General features: G+C 38.9%; 1 protein-coding gene across 3 annotated transcripts in view; it reads left to right on the top strand.

Moving 5' to 3' along the window:
• TTC28 (tetratricopeptide repeat domain 28) overlaps positions 1–12,130 on the top strand; it is a 479,060-nt gene that overhangs the window by 361,476 nt on the left and 105,454 nt on the right. For all 3 annotated transcript variants that reach the window (XM_075214617.1, XM_075214609.1, XM_075214626.1), the window contains 3 exons: positions 1,755–1,884; positions 4,345–4,563; positions 4,676–4,841. In XM_075214617.1, the coding sequence (XP_075070718.1) occupies positions 1,755–1,884; positions 4,345–4,563; positions 4,676–4,841 (515 nt within the window). The remainder of the gene's footprint in view (positions 1–1,754; positions 1,885–4,344; positions 4,564–4,675; positions 4,842–12,130) is intronic.

Raw genomic sequence — 12,130 nt, 5'->3', positions numbered from 1 at the left:
TTCATATTAATACAGCGCATCACAGTATGCACACATGTAACCAGTATTATTAAACATGGCGCACAGTCAGCTTGATAGAGAAAAAAATGTTCAATATTAAAAGGGAAACACCACAAGCCCAAACTGGTGACAATACTGGATAATGTTTTATTGTACTGACATTATACATTTTTATTATTATTATTATTATTATTATTATTATTATTTCCCATGCTCTTATTCATTAATAAAGGGACATTGCACTGAAAAAGGTACTTTTATTTAAAAAGCAATGTGGATCACTACAACTGGGCAATAAAGTACAAACCAATGTGTCGTTTAGCGCTGTTGCACCTATATTTGTACAATTTAGACCACGCAGCACATTTTCCTGGCATCTCAGACAGTTTTGTGCACTCATTGCACCTTGTGGGCTGTAAAACCTGTTTGCACATTTGGGACCTGATTCATTAAAAAACGCAAATGCAGATACATGCTGTATTTTGCGTACAATCGCACTGCACATACCCAGAACCGGACAATACGCCAGTGAGCAACATCCAGTTCTTTTTCAAGTGCAAAGGACCCTTATGGCAGCCTACGATTTCATGGGTGGAGTGGGGAGAGGAATGGGTGTAGTCATTGTACATTAAGGGCATTCATTTGTGATCATAAAGGGACTTCAGACTTGTTTTAGGGATTTAGGCAAATAGGTAGCTTATAATTTTGACCAGATGGTTATGTTGTGATTTGCCCCATCTTCCAGTACAAAACATTGGAAATAAAATACTGTGACCTATACAAAAGCAGTCACATACATCACAGCAGGGACAACATCAGCTTTGTAGGTGACATTTATTTGCTTTGTAAATGATCCCCATTTCCATCTAAAAGATTTCCATTTTCAAAACTTATTGTTCATTAATGTCAACTGTTTGTCACAATATTTGGATGTACGAATGTCAACTGTTTGTCACAATGGGCCTGATTCATTAAGGATCTTAACTTGAGAAACTTCTTATTTCAGTCTAATGGACAAAACCATGTTACAATGCAAGGGGTGCAAATTAGAATTCTGTTTTGCACATAAGTTAAATACTGAATGTTTTTTCATGTAACACACAAATAATTGATAGCTTATTTGTACACTGAAATTTAAAGTTGATATTTGTGTGCTACATGAAAAAACAGTCAGTTTTAAACTTATGTGCAAAACAGAATACTAATTTGCACCCCTTGCGTTGTAACATGGTTTTGTCCAGGAGACTGAAATAAGAAGTTTCTCAAGTTAAGATCCTTAATGAATCAGGCCCAATATTTGGATGTACGATTTGGTTACTGTCTTTGGATAATATTTCATGTTATTGTAAAATAGCAAACAATATAGCATTACTCACTAACATGTATAAATGCCTGAAATATAGGTTTCTTTGTAACATGCCCAAATTTCCTACTGAAACTTTTTATAAACATGTAGTGGAAAGAATCCAGCTATAAATAGAGCATAATTTCCCTTTAACATTCCTGCATTTTGTTGCTGCAGTGGGTTCATGTTTCAGAAATGTAGCATAATCAATATACATAAAATGAAAACATACTGCTTACTGTAAATAAATACACCACAGCATCTGCTCTTTCTTTAGCGTGGCTCGCATAATTCCAATTTAATTACAATGGTATGAAATGACCAAAATAGCAGCAATCCCTTTAGGAAGCTTACATTACAAGACAGGTTGTCAGATATTTAATGAGCAAAGTGTTTTCTCTGGTTTCAGCTTTACAGAGCTTCAGCGTTATTTGAAACAATAAGACACGAAGCCCAGCTCAGCACTGATTATAAGCTCTCGCTCTTTGATCTGCAAACATCGTCATACCAGGCTCTGCAGCGCGTGCTCATCAGTCTAGGTAAGAATAGCTGCATCCTTTGGTCACAGAGAAGGGCTATTGTCATGACACTTAAAGTGGACCTGCCATCCACATAACACATCGCTGTCTTTAATCATCAAATAAGGATTTATCTGCAGTAGATACTGTTAACAGCAACGGGAAGAAAGTGTTGTTCTAACCTGTCCCTAAATCACACTGGAAGGGGCTATTTTTCTTGTTAAACTGCTAGAATACAGCTGTTTCTACATCTTTGTATATATAAGTCACTGGCATTAGACAGATGGAAAACAAGTGAATAACTAAAGTAATGAGCACTTCTGGAACAAACAAGATTCATCATATATATGTGTGTGCATGTATAGACAACTGCACACATATATTATCTATCTTTCTATCTATCTATCTATCTATCTATCTATCTATCTCTCTAGTCAGTGGTCATTGTGGAATGTATACAGTGGAATGCCATATTGCCACTTCTCCTACTGTCTTCATTGTAAAACTATCAAATACAATTCACTTACATTTTCCTTATTTCAATTCTAATTTACATACCACCACTTCTAAATTTCCACTTTGACCACTGTATATATTGTTACAAAGGGGCTGGTTTGCCACAGACTTCTAAAAGAGGAGTTAGGTATTTAGCTTGCAATCTGCAGAGAAAGGCTGCAAACAGAGATACACATATGTACAGTAGTGCACCTAAGTTGAAGAGATACAGGTGGAGAACATATGTGCGACAGCATAATAGTTAAGAGTCTGACTTAACTTCAATTTGAAGTTTCCGCAGCTAGCAGCCAGCTGACAGGGTGTGTCTGCAAACAAACAGAGCACCTGCAGAGAACTCCTTTTTCAAGGCAAGGTGGGAGTGTCATCTGGCCAACAAGTTAGGACTGTGGGAGGAGGGTAAACAATTTAAACCACTTCAAAATGTAAATTACATCAGACTCTTTACTATTATTTTGTCACACATATGTCCTCCTCCTGTATCTCTTTAACTTACGTGCACTACTGTACAAATGTCTAACTCTGTTTGCAGCCTTTCTCTGCAGATTGCCAGCTAAATACCTAACTCCTCTTTTTGCCTGTGGCAGACCACTCCTTTGTCATAATATATATAGATATATAAAGACATACAGCATCTGAATGTTAATATCTTTTGCCATGGTTGACTACGATTACTTAACAGTGTCAAAAATTCCAGACCTTTGATCTGCCTATTCTCAAAGACTTAAGTCCATTACGTACTTTTGTGAGGAAACACACAGCAATTATGTAAGCTCTTTCCAGAGCATGTCAGACCACATGGTGCAAGTCCACCAGACTATAATGAACAATTGTTATGTAGAAAACGGCAAGTCTGCAAATAGAATATGGACTTTTTCATACTGTGCAGAGTAGATAAGCTGTCAGGAAATGAATGGGACAGACAGCTGGATTAAGTTTAAATGCTTATATACTTTTTTTTTTTAAAATTACCAATAGCATTTTCCTTAGTCTTCATAACTTACCATGTTCCATTGTCCTAGTACAGCGACCCTTTTAGACTATATGGACCGAAGAAAGGCAACTTTCTTCCTTCCTTCTAGTGATGGGTCATCCTTTCTAATGGTTATTCCATTCCAACATAAGATTACTGAGCTGTACCAGCGCTGTAAGAACCCTCTCTGCTATGTGGGTGATTTAGTTCTTCACCTTGCACTAAACTTTAGTGTGTAATGATGTTACAAAGCGGATGGCACGCTACATTTTGACAAATACTTACTACCAATAACTACCACTACCTGGGATAATAGACTCAATCAGAAAATGCTCATAAGCGTAATTAGATCTGTGCAAGATATATGGATCTACTTGCACACATTTTTATATACATATATGATTATGTTTAAATATTTACTTTGTGATTGGAGATATTAATTATGTATAAGCACTAATATTAGATACATTATTAAGCTAAGCAACTGATATATAGACATCTCCTATCAGCATTTATAATGGGCAGAAGAACAGTGACAATTTGTACATAACATAAATAGATGCACCGCAGCAGACTTTCTGATACAAATAATAAAAGTGAGAACATTTAATAAACACAGCAACAAACACCACAAAGCACTAAAATGCATTTTAATACCTGGAATGGATGCTATTATGTAAGGAGCCAGACAGACAATTCTCACAGTCAATGAATATTGTTTATCCCTATAGATAGACACACGTCTCAAAAAAGGGACTGGGGTATTTAGTGCTAAAAGAGCAAAGTGTGTATATTCTTCATAGGGAAGATTCCTAATAGCAATAATGTCTGAATCTTGAGACCTTGGACCTGTGATTTCCTTGCATTTCAACTTTGACAAAATCCATGGACATTATGTTTACAAAGCTGACATAATTTTATATCTTCTAAAAAAATTGATGTAACAAATCATCTCCTGTGTTCTTAATATAGTTATGTTTGTGCATAAATTACAGGACATCATGATGAAGCTTTAGCAGTTGCAGAAAGAGGAAGAACGAGGGCTTTTGCCGATCTCCTTGTAGAACGGCAAACTGGACAGCAAGAATCTGACCCCTACTCGCCTGTGACAATTGATCAAATTCTTGAGACTATAAACAGTCAAAGAGGACTGGTACTCTACTACTCATTAGCTGCTGGATACCTGTACAGCTGGTTACTTGCTCCTGGTTCAGGTAAGACTGCAGTTATTTTATACCTTAAGAAAAAATGATATTGTTACCAAAATCATGCAGATATTTTTATTGTTGTAGCATTTTGTATTTTTTACATCTTTTTTATTTGCAGGGATCTTAAAGTTTCATGAACACTATTTGGGAGATACGTCATTGGAAAATGCCAGTGATTTCACCGAAGCTGGAAGCATGAGTTTTCAAGGGTTAAATAGTTCAGTACTAGAGCAGTACATTGCAAATGTCCGGGAGACCTTGGGGGTGGATTCTTACTACACAAGGTATGCTATATACTGTACTTTCTAGTCTTTTCATCAAGTACATGTCACTGTCTTCATTGCTTAACTTTGTTCTGTTATATCATATATAAGGACTAAACAAATGTCTCCAAAGTGTAAGCGCCAAAAATTAGGCTGCAGGGATTTTTTTTTTTTTACATAAAGTGTATGAGCTGCGTATAAAATGGTTAGGGGTGGGGTGTGCAAATTAGCAGGTGTGGCTATGGTAGTTCAGCATACAAACATGGCACATCATACTTAACCAATAATAAACAACAATGACATCTCTGTTATTATATATTACAAAGCCTATATAAAGAACATATTACCCAAGCCTTTGCCTCCAGCATATTATCACACAAGGTTTTGCACCTATCACAACTTGTGTCCTCACCAAACTATTGCTGACTGTGGCCCTCGTTTACGAAATACACTTGTTGCACAAATTTGGGCTTTCAGGAGATGGTTCCACAAACTACAAGTGTGGAGAGGGAGACACATCTCCAAAGGTGCATAAACGGCACATTCACAGTCCAACCTCCTATCACTGTAGTACCTTAACAATAAAACGTTCTTCTCCTAAATTACTGCTTGGTTTAGCCTCATTTATGACGTAACTTAATTATGAGAGTGAGGGGACATTGGGACTGTCTTTATTGCATGTGTGAAGTGTTTGTATTACATTTAGTGTGTTTAGAAATGTGGAAACATGGAGGCACAAAATGGGTCCCATAAAAAGTATAGTATAAGACTGGAAGACTGCCAGCTCTGAGTTGATGCAAAATTCAAGTGCATATGTGGGGTGGAATGGCTGTGTGCCCTTCTATACAGCAGGGAACTTTTTTGAAAATGCACTGTCTCCACCTCTTTATCCCATTGCAATAATCTGGGTGTATTGTTCTGTGAATACAGATTGCAGATTGGTTTTCTGCTCTGAATAACTTATATCCTCATTATATCACTGCTTCTTTGTCAGACATCCATCATACAGCAACCACTGTTAAACAAAATGACTCTGTCAAGTGCTCAAATAGGATTTACAGCAGCGATGGGCAGCGGCCCACCGAGCCTTTGCCTTCAGCTCCCCGGCTGGGTGCGCCGGATCTTAACAGAATGGGGGCAGCTGACTTCCACATCACATGACCTCCTTTGCACAGTGCAGGGAGGTCACGCGGCATACCGGGAGGAGGAGGGATTGTACTGTGCTCTCCCTCCTTCCTCTCTGTGGCCCCTTTGAAAGCTGGAGGACCACACATGCTGTTTCGCGTTGACCCTCACTGATTTACAAGCTAAAGGCACTGTAAATGGACAATCAAGTTAGGGACAAAGCATAAAGATAGTCAACTATATTCAAATATATTATACTCTGCATCTACAACACAATTATACCATTTTGTTCCCCCACCACACTATAGCAGTCCATAGGTGCCAACATTTGATACCTACCAGTGATACAGCGCAGATGCATCTAAGCAGGTCACATGTGGTACTGCTCAGAGGACCTTGGAGTACTACAGTCACAATCATGTTTGACTATAATATACTTTTATTGCATTTTGTATACTTCTCTTCAATAAATTGCAACATATAAAGCCCAGAGAATAATAATAGCTTGTAAGAATTGCATATAGCATATAGCCCTCGTACCTCTCTGTGTCTCTGTAATACCCAGTCTTGTTTTATTACTATGTTTCTTCCCAATTGTAAAGCGCTAGGGAATTTGCTGGCACTATATAAATAATTGTTGATGATGATGATATAGCATTCAGTGACAGCCACATTTTATTATATACTGAAAAATGGGACATTTCCAGGAATGAATCTTTAACACTTGGGTCTGTCCCTGGAAATTAGGGACAATTGGCAAATATGACACTCTGTACCTCCACTACACTACTATATCAGTATGAGACTCCATCACACTATTGCCCCAGGCTGGGGCCCCACAGTACTTTTGTACCAGTCTGTATCCCATACTTGCCTACTTCCAGTAGGCGACGTCCGGGAGAGGGGTGTGACTAGAGGGCTGGGCACATCGAATCGCATCATTTTGGCCCCGTTTTGTCGCGGGGGACGGGGCCAAAATGACGCGATTCTCTGTGAATCGCGTCATTTTAACAAGGGAATTGCGGGATGTGGGAGAAATGCCAGCTCTCCCTGGAGTCTGGGAGACTGACCCGAATTTCGTGAGTCTTCTAGACTTTCCAGGAGAGTTGGAAAGTATGCTGTATCCTCACCAGTGTTGCATCCGTCTGTACCCACACCGCACTATTATATACAAGCTCCTGTAGCAATTACAATAAGGAATAAGCATGTATGTTGATTATACATATTTATTTATTAGTAATGATACTTGCAATTAACTTGATATAGGATGCGATGCTCACCATACCCTTTCACTAGTTCCTCACTCATAATGCACCAGCTGGAGTGCCCCTTAGACATATTGCAGCAGTCTGTGTGTCCCATACATATTGTGAGCTTCCATCACATTGGCCGGGTACCATTAGACCTGGGGCCTGATTCATTAAGGATCTTAAATGAAGAGGATTCTTATTTCAGTCTCCTGGACAAAACCATGTTACATTGCAAGGGGTGCAAATGAGTGTTCTGTTTTGCACATAAGTTAAATACTGCCTGTATTTTCATGTAGCACACAAATACTTGATAGCTTATTTGCACACTGAAATTTAAAGTTGATATTTGTGTGCTACATGTAAAAACAGGCAGTATTTAACTTATGTGCAAAACAGAACACTCATTTGCACCCCTTGCAATGTAACATGGTCCTCTTCATTTAAGATCCTTAACGAATCAGGCCCCTGGATCCTACATACAGAGAGCACAACCAATATTCCATAACATGTATTCCTATTACAGCTGCCAGAGGCACACTCCCACACAGAAGCCATATACTCATCTAATTCGGATGCTTGAGAAAGTGTAATTCACGGTACAGTGTTGGGCCGTGGTGCAGGGACAGAAAGTGGGAATTGTAGTTACTGTTTCATGAAGAATGTTCTGTATGTTTTAGACACAATAGTCTAATCTCACTGGGGCTCATCTATGCAGAATGATGTATGGAGCCTCCTACCTTCCAGTGTTTACACAACCTATTGTGTGTGTGACAGCAAATAAATCTGCAGCAGCTTCTTCATTCATTAACACAGAATATTTCTGTGCTCTTGATGCCGTATGTCATAACAGTTAGAGGAAAAGCAATTTGTGACATATGAGAACACATTTAAGTACAGTAATGCCAGGGCCTGGATGCAAACCTCTCCACCGTTTTGTATTGCTTATAACTTTGTTTCTCATATTCTGTCAGATTCTGTTACTCTCCAAATGTTTGATAAATTGCCCCATTTTCTTCATGCACCACCTATGGTTTTGTTACTTGCTGGTGGCATTTCATTGTCACCATCCTACATGTTGTCATTCAAGAAGAAGGTCTCCCGCATTAAGGCCTTAACCACACATTCTAATGATAACGTATTTTAATGTAAATTGTACATATCACGTTCTTTAGGGAAATGTCTTTTTCTCAGTGTGCATTTATTTGAAAACATTATGGGTTTCACAGCAGTTGATGGGTGATTTAGGGGACAGCCCAGTGCTTCAGAAGTCCTCAAGAGCATGACCATGCCCTTTGTGACCACGTCCCTACAGTGGCTCGTTCACGTGGCTCCCTTTTCAGGGACCATGGCAGAGTCCTAATTTGAAAATCATAAATGTTGGGAGGTATGGATCTCTGACTCACAGTACTTTTGTGCTTTATGTAAAAGCAGGCTGTATTTACTCTGCGTGCACAAAAAATGTGTTTGCCCCTTTGTATCGCCACATGGTATGTCCACCCTTTAGCTGATTTGCTCTTAAGTCTAAGGGGTCTATTTATCAAAACCAAGAATGTCTATTGCAGGCCTTCTCTTAATTTATCATGGGGTTGACACAAGGAATAATGGTGATTTTTTTTTCTGCGTTAACCTACTTTTCATTGGTTACCATAGTCCCCATAGACCTCTATGGGGACTGCAATGTGAGTAATTTACTAAGCAGCAAAATGCTTTGCTTTCCACTGCAAACTAACACAACCTCAGAATGGCATTAGTGTACCTTGTGTCTGGGGTCCAGGGAAGGGAAGAAAGGCTCTGCGTGAATCTACTGCCAGATCACTATATATATCCGCGGATGTTAGCCGCGTATGCGCAGAGCGTTTCCTCAAAGCCTTGAGCAAGTAAAAAGCCTTCATGGAGGAGGATTGCTACAATTTACAGTGATACAATTCTGCTCAATAATACATAGACCCCTTTGTGAGACCCTATATATTGGCTTTATATGCGCTACAAATATACATAGTACATTACATATATTTTAGTTGCTCTCCACCTTGTCTCTAAAATCATATAATTGCTTGCAGTTGCCAGATCAAACATTGGCATCTGCTTTAACCAAGTAAGCGAAGATCCACTTATGTCATGGGACGTACTAGAGGTGCTGTCTTTTGCAATGTGCTGACTCGCCACAGAGGAGATCTCATCTTACTTTAATAGTTCTCAGAGTGGCTTCATTTCCAGCTCTTAATACTTGTGAATACAGTGTGACCTGTTTCAAGTCAACAGCATCAATGCAAAGTGCAGGATGAGGCCTTTTATAATGTAAACAGAAACAAAATATATCTGGCAACCAGGCAGCATACATGGAAAGTCAGTAAAAAACTGCATAATTTGCTGTTTCAGCCTGACAGCCGGTACATCTTCTGTCTGAGCCGTTCCTCCAGGGGATTTTTATCAAGGAAAGAGATATCCACATGGATCTAAAAGAGATATCTGACAAAGGCCCTTTGCACACAAGCACTATTATATTTAATGACACCAGCCCAGCACTTTTACTGTCATCTCACGCAGATGTAGGCAGGATCGCTGTCTGCTAGCGATTCCTGAACATTTTTATACTGCTTTTATTGTATTTTCTATCTATTAGGTTCAAAATAAACAATGTTCCTCATTATCAAAGAGAAGGTTTACCTAGTGCCCAGGCTAGAACATTTGGTGCTTGTCAAAAGACAAAACCATGGTACTGCTGATTTACATTTTTATATTGTTGAGACTGTGCCAGATTCACATACGATGCGTTTGCTAGATGGATGTGAGCTGGGCATATATTACAGTCAGCAGTAAGACGACATGTAAGATGATGCCCTGGGGACAATATTCTAATCTCACAACAATCTACAAACAAAACAAGCGAAACAGACACACTCTATGCATTATGCTTGATATGAACAATATACACTGTACTACATGCTATTACTGTAGTACAAGCAGATTAATGCTTAATTGATTTCTTTCCACTGGACTATTTGTTCTGAACCCCCCCACCCCTCTAAAAAGGCTAATTATAGCCACATATGCACCAATATTGTTGTGCACTTTCAGAAATAAGCCCAATACCCATGAATGAGAGGGCCGTTATCAGACATGTCCGTTAAATGGCCTGTTGGCTTCTGCATGACAGGATCAGCCTGCGTGTGGCCAGCTTACATCTGACCTACCTATAGCCATCATAGACTGTAATGTACAACTATTTATGTTGCTATTAGGCAAGAAAGCGAGAGTGGCATAATAAAAGAATTAAACTTACGTCTTTTGATAACCAGCTATCTATTAGAAAAAAGGTATTTAAATTTTCTAGCTGTAAATGCTCAAAATCTGAGCTATACTTTTTAGTTACATATTGTTACTGAAAGCACAATAAAATGTACTTGGAGTAATGCGCTGCCTACTGTGATACATAAGGGAATTTGAAGTCACTGAGACACTCCGTGTATGTATATCCATGTCGTTATAGTGTTGTATTCATGTATCTGTATACTGACTGTCCGACACTGTATAATTTGTGGTGCCTTATAAATAAACGATGATGATACTCACCCAACACTGTGACATTATACCAGCAGCAAGTTTCCTCACATTGTACCTCTACTTTCTTCCAACACATTGTTCCAGAGGTTACCCTCTTTATGCCAGCAGTCAGTTCCCTACATCAAATCAACAGCTAGTTCCCCATATTGTTCCAGCATCTATTTACCCACATTGTACTAGCAGCCAGTGGGAGGTGGGTGGTAGGAGCCCACATACTGCCCTTAAAGCCCTGCCTGCCCTAGGCTTACACTGCCTTTGCTTATATCCAGCCCTGGTTTTGCACCACAAAACTGAGTCTGTTCTATAACTACATTTATTATTTCTCTCATCCTGTTTACACATTCCCCAATGTGCATTTTAGACCTTCCATTATAATTTATCCTAAAAATGCAATTGATGAAGTGATCATAAGGAATTTTCTACCTTCAACCTACAGTGCCGCCACCAGTTACTCAGTATGTAAAAAGCTTCTAAACGTCTTGGCTCATTGTGCTAGGAAAAACAGACTGTCTGGATTTCCTGTGAACCTGTGTCTACTACTACACTTATCAATGTGTGCCAAAACCATCAACTGCCTCTCGAGTGCCAAAGATATAAGTCCGTTCCTGGCTGCTCAAGCTGTGCTTGCAGTGTAAAAATACCTCAATTTATGGTTTTCCTAAAGTGAGCTTATATTATTTTGTTACTGAGAATTAAATAAGACTTGTATACCCATTCACATAGAGTCCGTTCACTGCAAAGACTCGTGAAATGTGTTCTGTACATTCCCATCAACCATTTTTAGAAAAATTACATGTGGTGATGGTACTAGCTGGGAATAAACACCCTATTTGCATTATGAGAATCCAGCAACACACCAATAGGTATGTTTTTCACTACACTAATAATTCATATATTGTTAATGGACACCCAAGACATTCTGTATGATTTTGATGTAGAATTAGCCTGACGTTGCACACCATGTGGGAGAGAAACAATAATTGTGCCTGAACAAAAGCAAAACACAGCTGATCAGTTTGTGAGTGGGCTTGGCTGGAAAATGGGTCAGCTGAGGATGACATTTATGTGTGTATGCAGTGATGAGTCAAACACAGTTTGGTACACTAATTGGTATCAACCCAAACAAACAGATCTGTACAATCACAGATTTGGTCCTTGGTTGTTGGAGCCCTTGGCCATTCTTATTTTATGTTTAGCCACATTGTGTGTACATTGTTCTTTTAACCTTTGTAATATCAGTACTGCTTTACCTGAGGATGAGAGTGAAGCTCTTAAAAACCTACTAAAATTGGGCTAATATCGCACAACTATTTTATTCTTTACTTTATTTGTATAGCACCAACATATTCTGCAGCGCTGTACAATCAGGAG

Source organism: Mixophyes fleayi, chromosome 1 (assembly GCF_038048845.1).
Source record: "Mixophyes fleayi isolate aMixFle1 chromosome 1, aMixFle1.hap1, whole genome shotgun sequence".
NCBI classification, from domain to species: Eukaryota; Metazoa; Chordata; class Amphibia; order Anura; family Limnodynastidae; genus Mixophyes; species Mixophyes fleayi.
The sequence above is the reverse complement of the archived record's forward strand: the minus strand, read 5'-3'. Positions and strand labels throughout refer to the sequence as shown.